This window comes from Lethenteron reissneri, chromosome 54 (assembly GCF_015708825.2).
Source record: "Lethenteron reissneri isolate LAM-NWPU_2019-01 chromosome 54, ASM1570882v1, whole genome shotgun sequence".
Taxonomy (NCBI): domain Eukaryota; kingdom Metazoa; phylum Chordata; class Hyperoartia; order Petromyzontiformes; family Petromyzontidae; genus Lethenteron; species Lethenteron reissneri.
In genome coordinates this window covers 8,495,177-8,522,219 of record NC_083832.1, presented here as the reverse complement: position 1 = coordinate 8,522,219, position 27,043 = coordinate 8,495,177, and the positions used below count along the sequence as shown (strand labels likewise).

Here is a 27,043-nt window from a genome sequence, read left to right as displayed (position 1 = left end):
GCGTTTTGGAAGGGTTAGACATATCGAATATGTAGAGATGATTGTGAGTGATTGATGTAATATCTAATGATGTTCTCGAAGGGCCAGGCATGTATAATTTATATAAATGATTGGGACTGTGCGGATAATGTAATTGTTCTAGAAGGGGATAAAAACATCTCATACATATGAGCATAACTCTGCGCTGTTTCTCCAGATATAAATAAAAAATATAAATTATCCATTGGCCTCTTAGCTTTCTAGACCAATATTATCCAGCAGGAATTGTTTAAGGAAACAAACTCTGGACTGGTGTCGACATTCTTGGTCTCGTGACTGAGAGAGTGATGTAAATTGTGACCGAGAAAACTGTGATTCCTAAGGATCTTGTATTGTACGGAGCCAACCGTGCTAATCGGAAGTGTGGGGGAAGAACAACAAACTAAACACGAAAAAGCAGTTTTCAAGAAATGAGTTTTCAATCTAAATGATTTAACAGTGCATAGTTCCAGCGACTACCTAATATCGGAAGGAAGATCGTTCCAGACGGCGCAGAAGCGCCTCTGAGAGCGTATGATGTGGTGACTACCTTTGTTCGACGGCTAGCCAACAGCCGCTGCTGCGAATATGTCCGGAGTTCGCGTGATGGTTAATGCTCCTTGACGAGATCAGCGAAGGTATTGTGATTCACTTGTGGCGAGCACTTTGTGTGTAATGAGTGCGAAGTGGCTAGCCACACCTCATACAGGTCACTCCACACCCACTCCAGAGGCACTGCACGTACCCACACGCACCCTCCTGTAGATGTGTGCTCGCCGCACGGCAGCCCGACCAACGTTTGTGGGATTTCTCAAAGCATATTTTTGACAAATTTAGCGAAACATCAAAATGTGGTATTTTAATTCAGTTGTTGGTGACCCGGTTGAGAGCAGCAGTGTGCTACGCGTGAGGATCCGCTTTAATGTTACGGGTGGCTGGCCAGATTCGAACTTGGAATCTTCACAATGTCAGCACCATGCTCTGACACGTGCAACAAACATCTGCCTCTGTCTCGTGATAGAAATCCAAGTGTGATCTATACAGTACCGATCATGTAAGCGATTGAGCGGGATGTTGAAAATTATATTTATTATAATAATTATAGCAATGAGAGCCCTTTGACAGTCTATAAGGCCTTCCCACTTTGTGTCAGTAATGAGAGTTGTCTGACCATACTTCACCATGCTGGTGCTGTCCGGATTGGTGAATACGGGATCCCAGAACTTGTTCATGTATTACTCATCACCACTGCTAGACAGTGGCTTTGCAATTGAACTGAGATTACCAGGCTCGTAGTGTAGTGCACTAACAAAGGCACCACCACTCCACCCTGAACATTGTATTATAGGGATATAAAACTGCTTGCATGTTATCTTGCTTCTCATAAAATATTAATTTATCCGAGTTAAGGACTCCAGGTACTGAGGGCGAAGTTCATGCCCAAATGATGTTCATGTCATTATTATTATGCATAGCTAGCAGGAAGCAATCTTCAAAGCATAGACAATTATTTACATACATTAAAAGCAATTTCAGTCATTTGCTTTCAAGTTGCTTGAAATGAAAATCAAATATATATAACCCTTTAAAATTGACATACACATTAAATAGAATCATCAATATCTGTATAATTCTACAGGAGTGTTTCATTTCCTGTATAGGTTAAACGTGCTAATAAATAAAATGTAAATATCGAAATGCACGCAAAAAAGTAGTTTTTATATTTTCGGGTAAGCTTTAAAAACCATCTCCCATTACTAATATCATTCAGGAGAACTCTGCTACATTTATATATAACAGGCTTTCCTTTCAACCCATTCTTTCTTTCATATCGCAAGGAAAATACATTAACCTTTAGCTGTTTAATACCATGAATCTTTGAAAAGCCCCATAAGACATCTGGTGACTGTAAATATCAGTGGCATTACAAAAAAAATCAAACAGCGTAGCTTAGAATATTCGGAAAAGTACGGTGTTTAATTATGAGCGCATATGAAATATTCACATTTTTGGAAATTGGAAATGTAATTTGCTCGACTGAAAAACACTCCACTGGATGACTAGTTTAACGCAAGAGCTACTTGCATTACGTTTATCAAGTCTGAGGCCCTTTTTGAACGCAAGCCAGCATTTCTGAAATATGTTGTGCTTCATCTGATATACCACAGTAACTATATCCCTGAAGAATATAGTTACTAAAAATAAGAGTTTCTATAAACACACGCAGAATTGTCCCGTCGTCATCAACGGCAGCCATGATTAATCCACTGCTGGATGAGTACCTCCACAAGACCCGATGTAATAATTCACTTGGCACTTGCAAATACACTGATATATTTACACCGGATACATTTAAAAAAAATCATCTAAAACCGATACAAGGATCAAAAGTGCTTTCGAGAGACAAGGGCGCGAATAGCGCGGCTTTTATTTCACCTTAAGAGCCACTGCTGAAGCCGTTTCTGCCCGAGTTCAGTCCTAAATTATTCCTTGACTTCCAGCCTTGGGCAAAAGTTTGGCTTTCTTTTTGCCGATGCTCATGGTGTCATTTCACGGGGCCGGAAGAGAAGCACTCGACATTGTGAGTGCTCTCTCAAATGGACTTCAGTCTTGTGATTAACATTTTGCTGGAAAAGTTGTTTTCACTTGAAGGTATTTTAAAATAATTACAGGAGGGAAAAAAAACTATTTTTTTTATAAATGACAAAATCCACGAAACATCAGATTAAGCAACGTATTAATGTAAAAAAAAAAATTCCACTTCATTAAAATTCCTATAATGCACACTCGATTTTTATGTGAAATGAATCACATTTTGACAGCAAAGGGCACAGGGCGAGAATGTTGCAAATCGGTGCGTCATGCTCTTAAATGCTTTGCACCCGTCTTTTTTTCTCACGGAAACATCCAGTGGCAGAAGCAGAATTTCGGCGACCTGACGATAAAGAAGATCCAGCTGAGGCACGGCGGTAATTACACGTGCTGGGCACAAACGGTCGTGGACCAGGCCGTGGCGACAGCGGAGCTAATGGTGCGAGGTGAGGACCCGAACGCGATTCCAACCTTGCTCGCTCGTGCCAAACAAGCACATGGGGGGGAGGGGCGCGATTGGTCCAAATCCTATTCGCAAAAATGAAAACGACAAAATATGTGACCGTTCTCGCACAACGCAAACATATCGCGTCGACGGGTGACGAGCGGACACGTACGTATCTGCGTATTCTAGATTTGAAGCTTTCGTGACTGCAAGGATTCATACTCTTTGTTTTTTCGGTAAAGTCACGTAGCCCGCCCACCCCCCCACGTTGTATTTAAGAGCTTGACTCTTGGAATTTTGCCTCACTTGAGACAGTAAATTTAGCTGTGACGGTCCCACCTGATGACGGAGACTTGTGTTGCCTCCGAAACGTCGTGATTTATTATTTTATTTTTATTATTTTTTCAATTATATTAATTATTATTTATTTTTTACCTACGTGACTTTACCGAAAAACCTAAGGGTATGTATCTGCGTATGTTGGGATTCTTTCGCACCGTACGTAGCCAACCGTACTAATGTACGGCACACACCAGGTTCACTCGTAATATTTCAGTTTCCACAAACGCCCTTTTTTTCAATTTGCGTGATGCGTGGCATCTGCACGGTGGATTTGGTTATTTTTTCATCAAATATTTCACATGGATAATTACCTGAGGATGGAATATCTATAGTTTAACTCATAGGCTTTCGCGACCAATTTCATTCATAATAGAGGTTTTTGGGTTAGATTGCATAAATATATAAACGTGTCATTAAACCTCGCCACCACTCGACACAGCCAACTAGTAAGGGTTGTCACGTGAACAGAACGTGGCAATTCGTCACTAGTACAGCATCTGCTGTGTTGGGTGGTGGCGGGTTTTAACGACACATTTACATATTTACGCGATCTAACCCAAACACCTCTATGATGGAGTATATATTATTTAGAAGGGTGTCCAAAATTATCTAATAAAGATGATTATCCCTCTAAACGCTTTCAAAATGGGATGCCATTAAAGCTGTAGACCATGGATAAGCAACACTGGGCTTTTTGTTTCATTTTACAAGAAGGCTCAATGTTTCACCAAATATATGTATATGCCTTGTAGGGAGTTTACATCTCCACCAACTATGCTGATTGCTTCATCACAAGATAACATTTTAACAGCTATTATGCTAGAAACACGTTTCTCTGGGATGACTGAACAAGCATGATAACCCTTTCCCGTTCCGAGACGTTTGCAAGTTTCGGGGTGTGGGTGTCCCATTCACCGCTGCATCTCAGAATGTGAAATCGGCTCAGCGTTAATTTTATTTAGAGAGGCGTAGCGCCGATTGTTGTTGAAGACATTGTACTCACCGCAAAGAACTGTAGCGACACGACCACACTCATTTATATCTGATGCTAAACTGTGCCACACTCCTTCCCGCATGGCCTTGTGGGAGCCTCCCCGCATGGCCTTCTGGGAGCCTCGGTACATCTTCCAACCTGAAGTTATTTTTTTCTCCAAATCTTTGACATCTACCATATATTTTGTTAAAGTCTGTCTCTGAAGACCAAGCACGTTACACCTTTGAAAAGAACACCTTTGGAAACATTCAGACTGTTTCCTTCTGATTTATTTTCTCTTGATAATGGAAAAGCAAGTTAACATCTGATACTATATTTTGTATTCTAAGTAACTGTACCCACTGCATGGCTTGAATTTTGACTTTTGGTTACACGTTTGACTAAGAATACAAATTACGCATCAATTTGATGCACAACCTCTTTGGTATGACGCCCCCCCCCCCCAATCAACCACTAATCCCCCTCACCCCCCGTTCACAAAAACACAATGCAAAAAAGAGAGACCCCATGTCCCACACCTACGCATCAACATGGTGAAAGCAAGACATATTTCACGTTGTGTCTCAGTGTGCGTTTCGTCACTGCAACGTGGCGCTGACGTTCCCCGCACACATTCACGTAATTCTCCTGCACGGCATCCATGCCACAAGCTGTGCCCCCCCCCCCCCCTCTCATCCTCATCCTGAAAAGCGTTTGCACTGTACCCATGGGTTGAGAACCGCTGCATGAGACACGCATTTTTTTCCCATATGAAATTGAAAACATTGAAATGAAAAATACTTTGGTCTGGTTGTGCATATAAATCAGACTCAATATATATATCAGAGTCCCCTAATAGTTTGTTCGCAATTACAGGACCTTCATCGCGTTGTCACACGGAATGTGTGTGCATTTCCGAGCACTGCACTAATAATGATGTTTTCCAAAATCCAGAGAACAGTGCAATAAATTGCTTTATTGAGTGCAAGTTAATTGTGTATCATATTTACTCAAGGAATCATTATAATAATGCTCAAGCATCAGTAAAAATAAACTGTATATATGAACTGTTATATTTTTTTTCAGCGGCAGCAGTTGGTATAAAATGTACTGATTAAAGGCACTCATATTATTATTTTAGGAAATGTTGAACTGGGAGTGGTATGAGGCATGTTTAAATAGACACAGATTATAAAGGCACGCCGTGCATTTATTGGTTCAAGTTTAAGTTCATTTATTAGGTATAGCCCTGTGAGCCATTCGGCTCTTGAATCGGGTGCAACCGCAACAAACAAAAAACAAAAACATGAACAAAAAACATCTTAAAGTGAATATGTGACTGAGTGCAAACAGAAAATCCAAGAAAAGACAGTAAAATATTGCAGAAAAGGCACCGTACACAAAAATGTGCAAAAATCCCAGTGGGATGCAAGTCAAACAACAACAACCACAAGACAACTTAGATTAAGGCCATCAGTCTAACTCTGCACTACAACAAACAAACATGGCCAAACCAAAAAACTTATCGAAAATGACAAAAATAAAGCCATAAAAGCAATGAAACAGTGGTCATAGAAAATGTGACCTAATTTTTACAATAAACGACGTAAACAACACGTATTACCAAACTCTGCAGCCATAGCTGGCTGCATCTTACTGGAATGAATACATTTGTTCGTGTTTACTCGGGCACATCCGTGGCAGACAGAGCGGCAGACAGAGCGGACACGGTGACTGCGACGTGTGAAGGGAAAACACCACAGTGCCGGCAACCTCTGCTTGCTTTGTGGCCGAAACGTCGTGAGAATTATTTTATTATGTTTTATTTTTATTATTTTATTATTTCCCTTCTACGTGACTTTACCGAAAGAACCAAGAAGATGAATCCCTGCAGTCACGAAAGCTTTACATCGAAATTTAACCTCTCTAACTTTTGTTGACGCCTCATTTCCAAAACCGTGTCACCATTTTGGTATCGAGGCCCACTTATTTGCATACTTGGTTCATGGTCCTTTATAATCAGCAGTTTATTTTTTAAAGCATCTCCATCTAATATCATTTTGTGATTATTGCTACTACTATTTTGGCGAGGCACGGGGCACACTCATTACACGCATTAACATAGTTTTGTTGCTGGGTAGTATGTGCTATTTTCTAATTGCTTATACCTCAAAAGTATAGAAAATTGATATTATTCCCTACAAACTTTGCTTTTGTGACCAGGACTTTACGTGAAGGAATAACACCAATTTACACGTTTACTCATTGAAAATAGTTACATTTCAAAATATCACTGCCCTGGTCACAAAAGCAAAGTTTGTGGGGAATAATAGCTATTTTTTGTACTTTTGAGTCATAAGCAATTAGAAAATAACACTTGCTACCCAGGAACAAAAAGCTGATTTTTTTTTTCACAGTGAATTATCAATCGACTGAGGGTTACCCGTCCTCCGCAGACAATTTCCTTTTTAAATCCTTTATATTAAGTTCGCATGCTTGTGTGCTTGCGTGCTTGCTTGCTTACGACCGTGCAAATCTTTCGGTCGTTTTTTAACCCACTTCCCGTGATCCAATCGAGCTGACATTTTCCACACAGACTCGTTGTGCGTGACAATTAATTTTCGTGAAATTTTTTTTTCAAAATTTTACAGTTTTGGGATTTTTTTTTAAAATATTTAATTACCAATTGCTTTATTCTGGCAGACAATCATCTGACCCATAGGTGGCAGCCATCTCAAGCCAGAGGACGAGAGGACTCTAGCCGCCACGCATATAAAGGATTTAGAGTGAAAAACTTTGTTTTACGGGTTAATTTTTATTAAGTTCGCTTGCTTGCTTGCTTGCGTGCTTGCGTGCTTGATTGCTTGCTTACGACCGTGCAAACCTTTTGGTCGTTTTTTAACCCACTTCCCGTGATCCAGTCGAGCTGACATTTTCCACACAGACTCGTTGTGCGTGACAATTAATTTTCGTAAATTTTTTTTCTCCCAAATGTTACACTTTTTAGGGAAATTTCTTAAAATATTTAATTACCAATTGCTTAATGCTGGCAGACAATCATCTGACCCATAGGTGGCAGCCATCTCAAGCCAGAGGACGAGAGGACTCTAGCCGCCACGCATATAAAGGATTTAGAGTGAAAAACTTTGTTTTTACGGGTTGTACTTATTCACTCTTTCAAGAAGGGTTTAACCGCATTCCGGAGCTTATTTAAACCCGCTGCATCAATGTCAATTGTAACCAGCGTGTGCGTGTGTGTGCTGCTGCCTGCACAAACAAAAGCAGACGCTTATGCATAATTAACGAGAGGAAATTTACAGCTAAACCTGTAACATGACAAGTTTAATCCGCGCATGCAAACAGCGTGCAGGTTACCTTTTTATTTAGCAGCGAGCGTTTGGCTTCAGCCGTGCTGCAGGGACCTCGCGGAGCCTACTGCTGGGTTGCCACTCTTCCCAGGACTTCATTTCAACTCCAAAATCAATTACACTCGCACCTGTCACCATACACCACCCACTTGACACCCCTCAACATGGCCGTGGCAACTCGTCACGTGCCATCTCCTCCGGTGGTCGGTCTAGCAGCGCCCCAGATATTTATCCAGTGACAGCTTAAAGTCCTCGACTGTTCCCAGTCACGTGTACATATGAAAAGTTTGCTGGTTTTTTTTGAGAACGTGCCCTCTGTGTGTGGGTGCGCGCGTGCGCGTTTGTGGTGTTTGTGTGTGTCGTGTAAGTGGTGGTTAAGCGCGCTGCACTACCAACCCGGCGGCCCGACTCCGATTTCCCACCTCGCGGCCAACACCAGTGACGATTATATTATCTGAAACGTTCCTGGGCCTCTCCTAGGTCGACTCAGCCTCAAATGAGTACCTTTGTACGATGTGTAAACATCGCCACTTTGGAGACAAAGGCGTCCGCGCGTGGTTCTGGCCACCCATCCCCCTCGTGCGCCGTGCCGACCTTTAAAGCTGCTCGCTAACAGCACTTGCCCCAACGGTGTGTTCAGGCTATACGGGGGACCTTTGTCTGTTGGTGAGAGTCAGGGACCCCGAGTCTTGTTGATCACTCAGGAAGCGATGGCCCCATGGGCAACATTGACCTTTCCCCCTGGTGTTCTTCAATGGTCCATGAATCACTCCCTCTGCCACGATGTGCCAGCTATAATGAACCTTCTGCGAATTAACTGCAGTGCACGCATATATAATACATAGTTTACTGTCCTTTTTGTCAATCCATTGCCGAAGGTTGCTCAATGGGGGTTGCTCGAGCATACTTCACCATGCCGGACAGTGGACGTGATAGGAGATGGAGATCAGAACTTCCGATCTCGCACCTCAGATTAGCACGGTTGGCTACGTATGGTGGGAAAAAAGTTTTAACGTACATACAGAACCGGTTCATAGTTTACGCACCACTGATGTGAGCCATGGCTGGTAATCAAACTTGATAGGTGGCATCTTAGTGTGGTGTACGAACCAACTGAAAAGCCGGGCTATTCTATATGCACACACACACACACGTATGTAGGCGTTCATTATCTGCATGGTACACTTCGTCTTACTTTTGGTTGTGAAAGTCTTTCCTTAAAATATGAAAAGAAAAAAATATCTTTCCAGCGTGAAAAAAATAAAAATCAGGCACCGAACATATTACTGCACATACATCACATCGATCCTCAGCACGCATAGCTAATGTGTGCAAGAAGTAATTCTGCACCGCAGTAACAGCAACTGCTTCTTGTTGCGTGGAAAATTAAGCGAACCAAATCAAGCCATTCCCTCCTGAGCCATGCCTGTAATAACCTTTTGCGTTTTATGCAGTTCCGCCAATAACTATACAAACCACCTCGTAAAAACGTAGGGCACGGGCATATTAACCAGGGAGGCGTGCTGGTAAATAATTTAATAATGTTCGGCCGACCATCATTTTCCAATAACAACGCCGTTCTCGAGATGGATGTGAGCTTCCTTAATACCGCGGGGGTCATGCAGATCAGTAGAACGCGAGTGTGCGCCGTGACACACGCGATAAGTGTGCAGCAGCAGCAGCAAGCGAGCGAGCGAGCGAGCGAGAAACAAAGTGGGCGAGTGATAACATAAATAATTCCACTTACTACGCCATCGTCGCGCGAAGCAATCCTGCGGACAAACCGCGGGTAGCCACCAATGTGGAATCGCCAGGTCCCAGAGTCGTTGTGGCGGTAGCAGCCGAAACGACGTGGGATGTCAACTCTTGTATTCCACTTGCAGAATTTACCCGCCGGGAGTTGGGCGCTCACATTTCTCGATGGAACATTCCGGAACGCTGTTGTGGGCATTATTATTAATGCACGGCACATCCTTCTCGCCTTAATTTGTTATGAACCTGCTCGTAGGATTATAGAAACATAGGGGACAGACTCTGATGATTGTTATCGATCGGCATGATGTTGCACTCGAGTGGTAGTGCCTTACGGCAGATGTTACTATCGCACAAAGCCAGCCTCAGCAGAGTTTTCGGGAAATGTCAGGTGGTAAAAATAACCCTTGGCCGCGAGGCTTGGAGACAATAACAATATAAAGTTCAGCACATTCCTCGCTCGTTGATCATGCGCTCATTTTCACTGCAGGTAGCAGTTTAATTAATTGCTTTGCATAATGAAGACTTTATCATTTAATTTAACCTTTTAGTTATGCTGGCAGTTGCCACGTGATAAATAGTTTAAAGCATTTTTTTTCCTCTTCTCCAATTATTTCATCAAATCGCGATCCGTTACACTCGCCCGCATTATACGCCTGTTCGGTGCATTTAATTGTTACTGCCATTTGGCACAATGTGTTAAGTGCAACATCGCAGTGCTGTCGGAGAGAACCCATGAATGCCAGCATGGCACACGAGGAAGTTGTGGTGCCGGAATGACCCCGTTCAGCCATCGCCTTCCCGGAACCGACCTCACGGCACTCTGGGTACGCATTTTTTAGGCTGATGCGATCTGCAGGAAGCCCACACGAGATCCCAAAATGCATTTTGGAAGGCTTAGGAATCAACCGTCCTCTGACAATTATAGATTTGAAGCTTTTGTGACTGCAAGGATTCATATTCTTAGGTTTTTTCGGTAAAGTCACGTAGGTAAAGAAAAACAAATGTAATTAATAAAAGTAAAATAAAAAGTAAAATAAAAATATGATTTCTATTATATTATTTTATTTTTATTTTACTTTTATTAATTTTTATTTTTTACCTACGTGACTTTACCGAAAAAACCTAAGAATATGACGTCCTCTGACAATCACACACACACACACACAAAGAGGAAGCTCCCCAAAGTGCTGTGAGTGGGAGCACTGGGAGGTCCGCTGGCCAGCACCTCGCCTGGCCATGGTTGTCTCGCCATTGCTCACGTCTACACACCGTGTCGGGCACTCATTCTAGGCTGACGTGATCCAAGACTGGATCAGTACTTAGGGTGCCCAAAGATGTTCAACGTGCATACGTATAACATATCGCTCGCCACTGATCACCGTGGTTCACAGCTCAAGTTTCAAAGATTGTAGCGCTGTGCATTTAACCACTGCGCCACCGTTTCTACGTAACCACGCAAATATAAATATCTCCTGTATAGTTTTTTTACAGACTTTTGGTGCAAGTGCTGTTTGCGAGTAGCACCTATGAACCCCGGCACGGCACACGAGTGGGTAGGTGGCCAGCAGCACGCACGGCAGATGTTGTCTGTCGTGTGGCGATGATGTTTAGACATTGCACCACGCACTAATTTGTCGCTGAGTCGACCTAGGGGGTGGTTCAAATATTTGCAGCTGTTAACTGGTCAGAGTGGGAATGGAAGTCGGGCCGCCAGGTTCGGAGCACAATATCCTAACCGATGCGCCTCTGCTCCCGATACACAAATACAAAAATCCCCCCATATAACTTGAAAAGGCTCCTTGGGCAAGTGCTGTTAGCGAGCATCACATAGCTCCCCCCCACACACATACACACCCACATGTCCTAACCCTATACAAGGACAAAGATCCCACGTAGCCTTTAACAGACTGTTGAAAAAAGTATGGTTAACAAGCATAAACATTCAGACGCATGAAAACATAGACGCAGGCACATGTGCAACACACGCAAAATTTGCCCCATAAATTTTGTGCCGCAAGAAGTAATTGCATTTAACTCTGCCATATTCTCATTCTCGTCTTGAAAATGTGCAATTTTCAAATATAACCGATGTGATTTCAGTGCCAGATCTGGGTAAAAAATAGCATCTAGAATAATCTTAACTCCCGTGAAATTATCTCTAACCTTGTTATGAGTGCAGCTGTAATTTGGTCAGCCATTCATCCAGCCTTATGTACTTATTATTGTGCCGCAGTAATCACATTATTTTAAATCCAGTGAAACAAATGTTCACTTCTTTCAAGGGGTTTACTTAACATTTTATTATTTTACTGAAAAGTAGTGCACTGAGTTTTGGCTCAAAGCTTTCACATGTGTAATACTATCCCAATAGAGTATACAGTAAACACGTGTTCACAGTTTTTATTTTCCGCACCTGAAGACGGACGCTGGTGTTGCGACCGAAACGTCGTGTTTTCTTTGATTATTTTTTTCTACCTCCGTGACTTTACCGAAAGAAACAGAGAGTATGGATTCCTGCAGTCACGAAAGCTTAAATCAAGATTGTTCACAGTTTGTTTTTCTACTAAACTAATCTGCTGACAAAAGCTTTGTCATGGTGGGTCTGTTTAAAAGAGCTAGCTAGCATTTTATAGCACAGTTTTCATTGGCCATGTGGCAATTATAAAAAAATGATCTTAATTGTTAGACAATTTAATTAAATGTAATTTTATAGAACAATATTCCAAAATTGCAAATCCACCTAATAAAATAATCACATAATTTTTCTGCGTGTATGATTTCTTTCATTATTCTCAAATGCATTATTAATATCCATCCATTGCTTAAGAGGGCTCTGAGGGTGTGTTTGCATTTATTGTTTTAATACAACTCCAGCCTGCAAGGGGTTAAGGAGCCGGCATTTGAATATAAAATGAAAAACATCGATCGTGATGTCATGCCATAACTATTGTCAGTGACAGGTCAGTCATTGCAGAGTGCTCTATGAATCAGTTTCTTTTTTGCAGTATTGTTAATATACAGGCACACACGCACACGTTTCAAGAAAGTTAAATCAGATGTTCCACACAATAAACATATTTTGCACAGTCTAGCTCGGTTCATGTTGGCAAACGCTTCAATTTCCTTACAGACCCAATACGCCTCGCACATTACCATTGGCACTGCACACACATGCATGATCATTCCTCATGTACATTGTATACACAGTTTCCCAATTTAGCTACGATCATGCTAGTCGCATTGAACTATTGGCAATGCCATCACTTGTTCCACTAACCAGTAAAACAAAGGATAGAAACCACCCGCAAGAATCTTCTTGGTTCTTCCGGTAAAGTCACGTAGAAGGGAAGTAATAAAATAATAAAAATAAAACATAATAAAATAATTCTCACGACCAGGTCTGTCGAGGCTGTCGCCCCGACAGACCTGGTCTTCACCTGAGGACGGCTGCTTGCGTTGTGGCCGAAACGTCGTGAGAATTATTTGAAAAAAGTGGCGTTTTTTTCTTGCTGTGGTTTTTCACACCTGATGATGATTGCTTGTGTTGCAATCGAAACGTCGTGAGAATTTTATTGTTTTATTTTTATTATTTTATTACTTCCCTTCTACGTGACTTTACCGAAAGAACCAAGAAGATGAATCCCTGCAGTCACGAAAGCTTTAAATCGAAATTCACCCGCAAGAAGCGACGTGATTTAGCAATGCAGTATCGTGACAGAAAACAAAACGAACGATTGCATCAATTAAACATTCAATTCTAACACGCATTTGTGTTCAGCTGTAGTCTCCATCTGGTGAAGTCAACATAATCTTCGCCTCGATTTAATTGCTGTCATAAACTAATTTCATTACTGTAGTTCCAGTTTGGTCAAGTCACGATGTATTGCCATTGTCAATCATCCGGTTGCCAACATTGTTTTATGATCGTATAAATGTCAGATGTAAATGTTGATCAATTACTTTTTAGAGTTAATTGAGTTTGTAAACAACTACACTTAAAATACGTATGTTTTATATATGTGTGTGTTAATTGTGGTGACTCGCTGAATCATTTGCATGCTGTACAGAGGAAATAATATATGTTCATTTAAGTCACTGCATCACTGAGGACATTTTAACTAATATGTTCAGCGTAATATAATTTTAACGTGGACCATTGATTTAATATTGAGTTTTTATTTTACTCAATTAACATATTCGATGTACATTTCTGTTTCGCTTGCTTAATGAGTGCAACAGAAGGAAGAGATAAACAAATAGATCAATTAGAAGCAGAGTTTGTAGTTTAACTTAACATGAGCAGGACAATGCTGACCAAAAAAAAAACATAATGCATGTCTAATTTACATACAATTATAACTGAGTGACACGTAAATTATAATGATCTTTTAGAAAGGCTAGAAAGCTTATATTTGGGCCTCCAAAATTATAGCCTGGAGGCTGATTGATTTTACTTATAGGGCAGGGTCAGCCTAGAGTTCTGAAAGTCTCATGATTCCCATTTTCAGGAAAACCAAGTCATTTGTAACCTGTGGAGTGTAACGCGAAGGCTAATAGGTGGGTCTAGCCTGTGACAGGTTGCTACGTAAGGATAGTAAGATCGTTCAATTTGATCAACCCATTTCTACAGTTGCATTCAAACCTCAAAGGTTATATAGTCAATTTAAAAGTTAGTTTTTTTATCGTTGGTTCTTGTGGCTACTAGTCAAAAAGTCAAAGTGATTTCTTGCTCAAACGATCATGGACGTAATACCCATTTCCTGTTTACAGCCCTGATCCAGTGGTGTAAATGACAAAAAAAAAATTCTGGCAGGGTGAGACCATCCATAGGACAACCACTCTTGAGTTCCTCAAGAAGTGATACCTATTTTATCGACCCCAGAGGGATGATGAGCCCAGTCAACACACACCCAGGAATTGAATTCACAACCTTATGATTGTGACCCACTCATTCTCGCGCTGAGCCACTTGGTTAGTTACCGGGGTTACTGCAAGGGATAGAGATGTGTGGAGTAACCATTATGCAGTTCGCTTACCAAAAGCAGCAAACATAAACACAAACACGTGCGCGCGTGTGTGTGTGTGCTGTATAATGAATGTGATTGCTTGGTGAGCCCCAATCTATGGTCCCAAACTTGAAACCCTTAAAGCCCAAAGGCCTAACCGCACGTGAGGGACACGCGTTCGGCACATCGAGCGGTCGGGGTGCAGCGATGTCCTAATGCACCGGAGCACAGATGCGAGCGAGAGGAACGCGCGATGCCACGATGGGGATAAGTGGATTCAACATTCGAGGCACGGCTCTGGCAAACGCGGGCCGTTCAGAGTATCGCCCACGTAATGAATTGTCGCCACCAGCCACGTAAGTGGCGATGTCAAGAAGTTTGGTGTTACGATTTTTATTTTTAAAGCAGGTTAATTTAAATTTTGATTTAAAGCTTTCGTGACTGCAGGGATTCATATTCTTGGTTTTTTAGGTGAAGTCACGTAGAAGGGAAATAATAAAATAAAATAAAAAACTATTAAATTCTCACGACGTTTCGATTGCAACACAAGTAATCATCATCAGGTGTGAAAACCACAGCAAGAAAATTTGAAAAGTTTCATCAGTCCACTAATCAATAGAGAGCTATTTATTTTCGCACAACACTTTCCTTCATGTGAATCCATGAGTCGGAAAGACCCTAACTGGTACAAAAAAAGAATAATTATTTTTACGAAAAAATATAATAAACTTTTGAATAATATTAACATAAATATATATAAATATAAGGTCCAGCACTACAATTGATTGCTTATGCCACTTAGAGGTCCACTCTAGAGGGTATTTTAGCCAACTCTTTCGCGCTGGCCAGGCAACTTGGAAAACAATAACAATAATAACAATAATTATAATTTTGCATTTATTTGTCAGGCGCCTTCCACTAATGTCTCAATGCGCCTTGTAAGAGGATGGGTGTACTCACATTTTACGCCACCACAAGCGACCCACCAGTCGACTGACACCGGTGTAGCCAATCACACCGCTAGCTAGAGGTCGGGGGATTTAAAATAGCTTCATCATCATTTAAACTGCCGCACCGAGAGGTCGAACTGGTGACCGTAGGTTTAAAATAAAATAAATCACGACGTTTCGGGGGCAACACAAGCATCCATCATCAGGTGGGACAGCATGCTTTGCGTGTGATGATGGACGCTTGTGTTGTGTTGCCCGAAACGTCGTGATTTATTTTATTTTCTACCTACGTGACTTTGCCGAAAGGACCAAAGAGTATGGATTCCTGCAGTCACGAAAGCTTCAAATCAAGATTGGTGACCTCTCGTTTGCTAACCATTGCAGCATGGCGGCATCCCTGTATTCAGATAAATGTATTGCAATGAAAAAGTACTCTCTATGAGAAAATACATTTTAACGATTACTTTTAAACTTCTGGAGTGCTCATTGGGGTAATTGGTGTTTGTTCCAACATTGGTTAGCCGCACTTCACACAAGTTCCAGTCCACTTATATATCCTGTAAATACGGCAAGCCAATGGCCGTGTATTATCCAAGACATCTGAACAGACAACATCCACGATTGACTGCAGTGCATTGATATTCCAAGATATCTTACAGCAGCACAACCGACCGCCGGTTCGAACGGTGTGACCCAATTCCCAGCAGTATCCGAGAAGCGATCGAATCCAACCTGCCGATATTTTAAGATATTCTAGCTGCTCCCAGAGCACACCCATAATCAAATGCAGCGATCCCTCATGGTGAGGCATCCGAATGCCACCAACAGAATACGGTGATGGGCAAAGCCTATAATCAATCAGCTTGAGGACAAGGTTGGTGGATCAGAGAAAGTTTAAACGATGAACAACAATTTTCTTCTTAGCAAGTAAGGCTATACAGCTATTTTTCAGAAGCGTCAGGCCACAAATGACAGCTGGACAAAGTGGCTTATCATGTGGACATCTATAGCAGCCACATACTCTAAACGCACATTTATTGTAAATGTGGAAGGAAAAAACCGGAGCATCCGGATAAAAATTCACGTGACCACGGGGAGAACAGGCAAACTCCAAATATGCAGGCGTCAGGATCAAACCTACAACCTCTTGCATACCGGGCGAGGGAGATAACATCTCAGGGTTAGAATCCCAAAAATGTGTCCGTTGAGGTGGTTGCCCACGTGATGCAGTGGAAAGCGTGGGTCTCTGTTTTTATGATTTCATGGAAATTCAGTTGTCTACCCTCGTGTGCACGAATTTTCTCCGTGCAGTCAAGCGGCAGTCGGGTTTGGATATCAGTAGTCAGTGGGAAATTATGTTTCCCGAGTCGATTGAGCTTTTCAGATATTTTCAAGGGAAACTCGGCCAGCAGATGACAGCGGCGGCAGAATGTTACACCCGGCAAAATAATATGAAACACCAATGCCCAATAAAGGAAATATGAATTCATATCAAAGCAGGAACGAGCATTGAAGCTCACCAGAGCTTTCCTTCATGCACACAACAAACACTTTCGCTACATTAATATTGTTATCATTATGAGCACTACTTTATGGCTAATAAACAGACGTTCCCCTATGGAGAGAACAGCTCCCAGCATGGTAATGTGGAATGTTTTTTATCGACGGTTTATGGGTGACAACGGAGATTCATGTCCCGCTCGGTACTCGTTTGAATTGCGATCCGCTTTGACTTGCCTCGACAGGGCAGTAAACGTCAATAACCCCCCCCCCCCCTTCCTCTGTCGACCTTTCATGGAACGGCCCTTCTTCATAGTAATGGCGCTTCTTCATCTGCTACGAAGACGCGCCATGGCACGAAACATCGCCCATTTGTTTTTTTTAGGGCAGTCTTATTGACTGCAGTGCGTTGAATTTGAGGTCTAACGCACCGCTGCCAGAATGGCGGGCATCACGGAAAAGACCCAGCGAATGTCTACGCGCCAACTCTTAACACCGCATCGGTGAATGTGGAGTATTACGCAAGTGTCCTTTTTACCAAAAAACAAAACCCGCTTTGCCAAACAGGTCCTCCAGGCCCTCCAGAAGGGGTGCTTGCTGACGATGTGACCGACACAACTGTGGTGCTGTCCTGGAGCCCCGGGCTAAACAACCACAGCCCCATCACTGCCTATAAAGTGCGAGGCCGAACGCCCTTTACTGCTGATTGGCAAGACGTCAAGACGGGTGAGAGAATGTCGCTGTCAAAATGTTCATGTCACGCAACCATTTATTTTTCTTGGGGCCACACGAGACCCCTGTGGTAAAGATCACTCCGGCAGAGTGACTGGGCTGCCTGCCACCTCTTGAGAAAATGAATAATTCCTTTCACTCGGGTCATGGAACAGTTACCTTTGAAGACACGCGTACAGGATATGTGTTCTAAGTTGGCATTGATGGTCGGATGTGATCGTGTGTTGAGAATGCAATCATACGTTGAGGCTGCAGCGGCTAAACTTTATGCAACAGATCTGATCACATCATATGTTGAACTGCAGTGGGAATGTAATGCGTGATGCATGGCAATGCTGTAATTGAATTGGCTAAGGGTTTTGTAGCGTGTTCATTCATGCCTTGCCTCTGCATCAATCCTGAGAATTGACACATCGTAAACGTATCGTGTTGTAAGCATACTGATTTGTTGTTTTGCAGAAATTGGTTATGGTAATAAAACAAAATCTACTGTTATCCATCTTAATCCCGAATATAGATTTTGTATAGGTGCCATCGTATAAAATGTTATGACATCAGATCAATCGTTGATGTCTAATTATATTTAAAGCAGCAGGCACGTGGATAAATACGTATATATGTTGCCAACTATTAAAAAAAATCATAATGAGATATCACAGCTTCTGAAATATACAATTTGCAGAAAATGATATGGTTTCTCACATCAATCGGTCCAGTTTTCTGAGTGCATCTGAAAAATTCGGCCCTGCAATGTCTAATAGAAGGAGACAAGTCTAGACACAGCATCTCTAAATTAGGGACACGTGCGGTAAGTTCTTCGCGTTGAGCACTTAGAGGACAATGAGTCTTTGCACAGCTTGAAAAATAAAAAAAATCTGGGACAGAACTCCGTGTGCCAAGCAGCACTATGACAAACTTAATAGGAAATGGCTCACTGGGAGCCTCACAGTATGTATATAGAGAATAAAAAATTCCATACATTATTCTCCATATTATAAGCCAACACTTAGACCCCCCCCCCCTTCGCCTCCCTCTCCCCCCCCCGTGTATTTGAAAGCAAAAGTTTGGAGGTGCATCATTCGATCTGGACAGTACATCGTCTTCCATTAGCTTCCTTTGAAAATAAAAATGTACATCTCTATGGTTGTTTAGAAATATATATGTACATCTCTATGGTTGTTTAGAATGACCTTGCGGAAGATGTTTATCTCTCGCATTACATGAACACCCAGAGAACGAAAGACACCACCAGCCATGCAGAATCATCTTCCTGGATGCATCTCTTGCCATACGAATGCGGCACGCGTTCATAATCATGCCAGAGGATGGTTCCCCGTAGCCATGTATTCTTTTGAATGTTAAGCACGTGTATTGTTGGATCTTTCGGTAAAGTCACGTAGAATGGAAATAATAAAATAATACAAATAAAACATAATAAAATTCTCACGACGCTTCGGCCACAACACAAGCAGCCGTCCTCAAGTGTTTAATTTTTTTAATTATTTTTTCATTTCCCTTCTACGTGACTTTACCGAAAAATCCAAGAATATGAATCCCTGCAGTCACGAAAACTTTAAATCGAAATTTAAGCACGTGTGTGTTTGGTAAAGACCACAAACTGTGATGCGATTAACAGTTTACACGATGTGCATTATTCAACAGATCCAGAAAACATCGCAGGCGACTCAGAAATGGTGATGGTGGTGGGACTGACGCCCTGGATGGATTACGAATTCCAGACAATCGCCACCAATCTCCTGGGAGACAGCGACCCCAGTGCGCCATCCAGGCGCGTCCGGACGTTGGCATCTGGTACAGCACGTCACGCCCCCCCCCTCTCCATCACTTTAACAACATCCCAGTGCTGAGCAGCGTCGGGGTTTCTTGCTTGGCCACTTTACCAGGTCAAAGTGTCCCCGTGTCAAACTGCATCGGGGTTTCCACTTTAACTCCATGGGCCGGCTTCTAGGAATAACTGGAATTGACTGGAAGGCAATTGTATCTGCCTATGTTTATGCAGCCTTGAAGGTTCACTCATTTTTTTTTATCCAGCCCGGTGACTGAGCGGTCGAGTGAGCGGCTCGCAGTTGGAAGGGTTTGCGAGTTCAAATCCTGGTCGGTGGTTGACTCAGCCCATCATCCATCCGGGGTCAAAACTGGTTTATCCTGCTACAAGTGGATTTTATACCATTGGCTTCAGAGGATGTAAACACGATATGAGCACGGCCTCAATCCTCATTTGAGCAGGGAATCACTTGGGGTTTGTTTCTACTCGCTGACTCACGTGACAGCGGAGGAGCATGCGGTTCATAAAACCCATGAATGTTTTCAGAATGAGTCGCAGGTTAAATCAGCAGCGTCAAAGTGTCTTTGTGTTGCAAGGCGATCGACATTGTTTAACATTTATTTTCATAATACACTTCACGTGAAATAATGCAGCGATCTATATGCCATATCCTGCCATAGCTGACAACAGCACCATGGCAGAACTTACAATATTATTCAGAGACCATCTGAATAAAATGCTTATGGAAGGCTAAACTCAATTGTAACGATTTGCACCTAAAATGCACTTTTGAAGCAAAAACATTCCCACTCGATTATTATAGTTTCCATAAGCGTGCACATTACTTGAGTCTCTTATATCATCAGTTATGATCAGTCGACAGCTGCTTGAAGGTATCCTCTCGTTGCCACCATTCCTTGTAGTTTCATGATGCAACGTTCATGTAAACGCCTGCGTGCACACGATCTGACTTCGCCGCTCCATCTCCGTGGTGGTGACGTTCACGGGCCGTGTTCTCTCCTTTGGCGGCCACCCTGTCACTAGACCTGACTATCAGCAATCATTCCTGTTTCGAGACATGCCCTGCTCAAGCCCACCTACTTTTCGTAACGGTCAACGTGATGTCTCTAATGTCTGTAACACCTCGGCTTTCACGACCAATATTATTCGTAAAAGAGATTTTTTTGGGGGATTAGATTGCGTAAATATAAATGCGTCGTTAAACCCACCACCACCCAACGCAAGCAATTAGTAAGGTTTGTCACGTGAACAAAACATGGCAATTGGTCACTACATTTCGATTTAAAGCTTTCGTGACTGCAGGGATTCATATTCTTGGTTCTTTCGGTAAAGTCACGTAGAAGGGAAATAATAATATAATAAAAATAAACCAATTAAATTATCACGACGTTTCGATTGCAACACAAGCAATCATGATCAGGTGTGAAAACCACAGTGAGAAAATTTGAAAAAAGTGGCGTTTTTTTCTTGCTGTGGGTTTTCACACCTGATGATGATTGCTTTTGTTGCAATCGAAACGTCGTGAGAATTTTTTTATTTTTTTAATTTTATTATTTCCCTTCTACATGACTTTACCGAAATAACCAAGAATATGAATCATTGCAGTCACGAAAGCTTTAAATTGATCTGCCCTTGCTCTGCTCTTTATTTCATACTGTGCATCACCAGTAATTGTCACGTTGTATTCTTCCAACGATTACCGTTGATTGGTTAGCAAAAAAAAGGCACTTCGCTTTTTTATGTTTTACCTTGAGCCCGACTCTCCAAAGCCTTCTTCACTACGATGACGTGCACGGCGCATGCTAAGCGAGCGTGGGACTGTATACATTTGTATATCAGCCGTGCCGTTGTTTACGTTTCACCAACAGCCCCCAGAACACCTCCAAGTAACATCGGCGGCGGCGGTGGACACGCTCATGAACTTGTCATCACGTGGACGGTACGCACGCCTCTGCACGTCACGCTGCAAAGCCATCCCACCTGCGCTCACATGCCCACGACCGAGTCACCCCGAGTGCACCCAATTTGGTCAGGGCTCAGAAGCTAAGCGACGGTTAATCCTCGTGAGTACATGGATGGCAGACTGCCTGGCAATACTGGGTGGTGTAAGCTTTGGCTGCAGAGGTAGCCGGGAGATGACGGTACAACAATAAGTTCATGAATCTATCTGTGTGGAGCTTTAAGTGTCAACCCTTCATACGTGCGGGTTTTCCACACAGGTCTTATGAGCACAGTTTGCACCCACGTGGGAAACACTCATTAATCGAATGAGCCAAACATCGCAATGCTAGGTCTCCCCCATGAATTTGTCTTGGCAGCCAATGGGGTGATTCATGCCGGAATGAAGATCCATTACTGTAATATTGCATATGGAACTGTAGATTCTTGCAATGAATTACAGAGAGAGAATAAACATTCAGCCTAAAAGTGATCTTTTTGTTCAAGTAAATTTATTATTTATTTTACAGGATGTTGGGGTATTATGAACCCATTTAGGTGGTATATGGACCACGCATTGAAAGCCACTGAACCAACAACCTGGCCTCATTTAGCTTGCTATCCATTACCGGTCAATTAAATGGCCAGTGAGTCAGACTGGAGGCTATCGCACACTTACTAGGCAATCACCAGGAACAAGAAAAATGGGAATGACTATCGAGATGCCTTATTGGCACGCTAATGTGTTTCCTATAAGTGGCAATAGCATGTTGAAAATAACATGCTAAAGGTATGCACATAATTGCCCTTTACCATCATAATACACGTACATTCCTATTTACTTTAATATATATTCTAGACTCTTTTCATATTACGTAACAAGTAATTGCCAAACGCAGGGATGCCTGCCGAGGTGTAATGCTTAGCACGCTGGACGTGCAATCCAGAGGTCGTCGATCTATCTGTTGGCTCGGCAGGTTGAGACGATGCGGAGGAGTTACTTCAATGCCCCACGCCTCTGTCCACCCAGCAGCATCAGTGGGTCGATGGGCAGGTGGCGTGCGGTGGGGGGCAGGGTGGGTACCGTCACCTCTTGCAAGGCGTCCGCTCAGTGTGGAGCAAGTGGAGCAAGTGGCTCTAGAGGTGTTAATTTTGAGCGCAGGCCCGTTCGCCAGCAGCGGGGCATGAAATAAATGTTTGCAGGAAGTCCACCTTTTTCTCTTTTTTGTTCGTCACCAATTTTTTTTAATGAATCGGTGGTTAGTGGATGGATCACAGCCGCGATGATCGGCTCTGTTAGAACGCTGAAGCCAGTGCGACTGATATCCTGCTTGTGAAAGCGGGGCAATCAAAGGGATTAAAAAAGAATTTTCCAGTGACGAGAATTTATGCCCATTCACCAATGGTTCTGCAAAAAACAAAGGCATTGATAAATGTTTCACTTGCGTCGTCTAGCACCACAGGATAATTACTTTTTTGTATACTTAATAGTCATAGCAGGTAAGTGTGAAATGTTGTAAGAATAGCACACACTTGCGAAAAGAGATATTAATTGAAATGTAATTTTACACTTTCATTAACATGCACAGCCTATGTGCAAAAGGCGCTAAATTTAGCATTAAGTGTGAAGCACGTTTCAGACGTTTTCAGGCACAACTTTATTTTCATGTTTTTTTTTTAGATAAAGGTACAGCCCTGCAGGTTCTTGTTCATACCACAACTGGTAGAAGGGTCTCCACTGGAGGGAGCACTAGAAGGCCGCTCTGAGCGATATTTTCGTCGACTTTTCCAGGGGGCCAGACATATTGGAAGAGGTGAGTTTAGCCATTAATTACCGCAAAATATGTGACTTGCGAATCGAACCACCGCCGTGCAACCAGGAGCCATGAGACTCAGTTGAGGCTAATGACAAGCGTAGCAAAACTGCTGGGTGGACCAGCTATGGTAGTATTGAAGAAGAATTGCCCAGTGTTTCAACTGCCAGGCTGGGAAATCGAACGGGCCCCCTCTGGATTGCAAATGGAAGTGTGCCAACTATTACACCATGGGTGCATCCCCCAATGAAACGTCTGCAGAGAATAAATGTTACAAACTGCCGACTAATTCATACTCTTTGGTTCTTTCGGTAAAGTCACGTAGGTATAAAATAAAATATAAAAAAATTTAAATCACGACGTTTCGGAAGCAACACAAGCGTCCGTCATCAGGTGGGAAAGCCACAGCAAGAAACAAATTGCTGTAGTTGGCAAAAGAGCTGCTCTTTTGCCGAAAGAACCAAAGAGTATGGCTCATTGCGGTCACGAAAACTTCAGATCTAGATTGCCGACTAATCCGTTCAAACCTTTGCTGCTGTTTGCATTTGCAGCCCGTGGAGAGAACGCATCGCTACGGGCCCGACTTCGGCTACATCGTGGCCTTCAGGGAGAACGGGACGATGCCTTGGAGGAAAGTCACCATTCCGCTGGCCGAGTCCTCCAGATACATATACCGCAATGAGAGCACCAAGCCGTACACGGCCTTCCAGGTCCAGATCAGGGCGTACAACATGAACGGAGAGAGCGCCTTCAGCGACATCACCATCGTGCACTCGGCGGAAAACGGTAACAAGCGCCTACGATTTGTACCGAAGCGTGTCCTGAACATCCACCATGTGCGCACGTACGTTGAACTTCTTGCGCGCCGTACGTTGCCGACCGTACTCAATCGGAGGTGCAGGGGAAGGACAACAAACTGCAGACGTGCAGACCGGTGTGATGTGAAACCGTTAGATGCGACATACGTTTAGATACAACATACATTTATAATAATAATATAATAGTAATGACAATATATACAGCCCCTTGTCAATCCACTGGGGAATGAAGGTCTCCCCCAATGCTGTGTCAGACATAGGAGTTGTCTGACCATACTTCACCACGCTGGTTTATACAGGTTGGTGAACGCGATGCCCAGGACCGGTTTAGATGTCACTCGCCACTGATGTCAGCCATGTCCACAAATCACACTCGGTCACCGGGTTCACAGTGTGGTGCACTGCCCGCTGCACATAGGGCTGCACGCAACATGAATGCAGAGAATTACAGTCATAATGTGGGAAATATCTTGATGCCATTGTTGTTATTGCAACGGTGGGAGGTGCGCTGCGCTGCCGCGCTTACTGAGTCCTGACGGGGTGGACACACGCTGCCTGACAGGACGTGGATTGGGTTAGAGGTTTGACTCCATGCATTCTGGACAAGGGGTGATTGAGGGATTGGGAAATTGCACGATGCGGTTCCCGAAAGAGCCTGGAAATACAGCCAAACGTATTGTTTTGTTTCCGTCAGTCAGCGAGTCAGCCAGACAAACGGTATTTGTTTGTATCGAGAAAAGTGCATGAGGATATTCTTCCTGGCCTGTGATCCCTCCGAATTAAGGAGTGAGGGAAGCTATCTTAATATAGGCTGATGGAGTACAAGTATTTTATTTATATGTGGAGACACAGAATGGAGCTCTTAACCGTATTCGCGTTTACCCATAATTCTCCACGGCATCATGAAATGAGCTTGTGTACGGGCCTTAAATTTCGATTTAAAGATTTCGTGACTGCAGGGTTTCATCTTCTTGGTTCTTTCGGTAAAGTCACGGGAAGTAATAATACGGGCCTTAGTTTCACATTCAACGGGGCATCAGAGTTTATATGAAGTGCACTTGTCAATTTCATCCAGTAATCCAGCAGCGTTGGTTGAACGAGCCTCACTGCTAATGAGACCCAGGATTTAGAAACCGGTGCAGAACATGCTTTGACAAATGCTGCTTGATAATATTGGTTTGGACAAATCAATAGGCTGATGGACTGAATGGATTTGTATTTATATGTCAGAGATAGCATGCAGGTCTGCTTATTTATTACCTTCATATAAGACTGGCCTGGCACAAAAGCGAAAGGCTTAGCCTGTTCACGATATACAGTTTAACATTAAACTTCTACGAATAATTGTATCATCAATTAAAATCTACACGTTTGAATATACGCCCCATCAATGCAACTCTCTTTTCACAAAATTGATCTCTTTCACACAAACAAAAATGTTTTACTTTTAACGCTTTCAAGCAGACTTTTCCAAGGGTAGTTAAGAAGCTGAAGAATGAACACAGGGTATATGACACCTCTTCAGATATAAAGGTCGCCGAGGAGTTGATGTCTGAAATGAAACAAAATCCCATCCCAAGGGCTTTTGTGGTCGACACTTTGCCCCAAAGCATCACAAAGAGCGCCGTGTACTGAATCCAAACCGCTGATTGACATTTCATACTCCAAGAGCGTCGAGAAAATAGCCCAATTTGTGCCAAGGTCTTTTATAACCGCATGTATGGTCTCGAGCAAGCGTGCTGTTCTACGCTCTGCCTGAGCCAGCTTTGCAAAAAAAGCGAGGCAACTTTGTCGCCGTTATTACTTTGTTAAATTGTGAAAGCTATTCCGACTCAAAGCAGGTGTGTGTACGCCAGGATGGCTTGCCATTGCCGCTGGCCTTGTGTGCGTTCAGCATTGCTGGAGCACATTTGTGACATTTACAGAGACCTTGGCGTGGATTTGGCTACTTTCACGATGGTATTGGAGTTTTAAATATCGAAAAGTGGTTTGGATTCAAAGAACGGTGCTCATTGTGATGCTTTGGGAGGGCACGTGCCAACCACACGGAGCTATGGATGGGATATTGCTTCTGGGCAGGCACCAGACGCCAAGGCGAGACCTGTATCTAAGGACCAGTCGTGCGGTCCGTGGTCATTTAATAGCTACCCATCTTTGGCAAAAAATGTGCCCTAAAGCATTTGAAGTAAATTTTGGTGGGAATCAATTGCGTGAAAAGAGATTTGCATTGATGGGGAAGATATGCGGTCGTATTAATTTTAATTGTCCATAAAATTATACGTAAAGGATAAAAGTTAAAATTATACATGGCCAAATGGGTAAGTGTGCCATTTCAGTGGTAGATCAGTTATATTTTAAGAGATGCTCTTCTATCCTCCTTGTCAATGAACGTGAGTTATTCTTATATGTCTATGTTAATACATTCATTTATATATTTTTAAGGCAAAGTGTGATTATTTAAATAAGAAATGTCTCTTTTCATGTATGCACGTGTGTGTGTGTGCCTGTACTGCCACCTAAACACTTAGCGTGTGTGCCACGTGAATTAGTCATGAAACTGCCACGTTGAAAAATTGCACCTTGCAATGCGTCGCCTCCAGAACCTAACGTGCCTCCATCAAGCGTGACTGCAAGGAGCCTGTCATCCAAGGAAGTAGAGGTGATGTGGAGACCAGTTCCACTCAATGCAAGCTTGGAACGTGTGCAAGGATATGAAGTGAGTTTGATGCGAAAGCAGATTTTGATGGCGTTGATAAATGCATTTGTATCTCCTGTTCGCGGTGAAGGTCAAGGTGCAAGCCTGTAATCGCTTTGCGTTTTGCTGAGCAATTGGTGAATGAGCAACACCTTTCTGCAATTGAAATCCGCGTTTAATCACTTTCACTGCCCCAGATTCAAAGCCGGGATATCAGTCGTACTGGCTCATACTGCTGACGTAGAGAATAAATACCACATTAACCATCCACTTTTTATTCGTTGAATCAC

The 27,043-nt window shown here is 42.8% G+C and overlaps 1 protein-coding gene across 2 annotated transcripts in view; it reads left to right on the top strand.

Moving 5' to 3' along the window:
* Positions 1–27,043, top strand: part of LOC133356387 (contactin-3-like) — a 158,028-nt gene that overhangs the window by 117,231 nt on the left and 13,754 nt on the right. For both annotated transcript variants that reach the window (XM_061573876.1, XM_061573875.1), the window contains exons 14-19: positions 2,930–3,056; positions 17,517–17,675; positions 19,344–19,493; positions 21,357–21,427; positions 23,792–24,026; positions 26,659–26,774. In XM_061573876.1, coding sequence (XP_061429860.1) covers positions 2,930–3,056; positions 17,517–17,675; positions 19,344–19,493; positions 21,357–21,427; positions 23,792–24,026; positions 26,659–26,774 — 858 coding nt within the window. The remainder of the gene's footprint in view (positions 1–2,929; positions 3,057–17,516; positions 17,676–19,343; positions 19,494–21,356; positions 21,428–23,791; positions 24,027–26,658; positions 26,775–27,043) is intronic.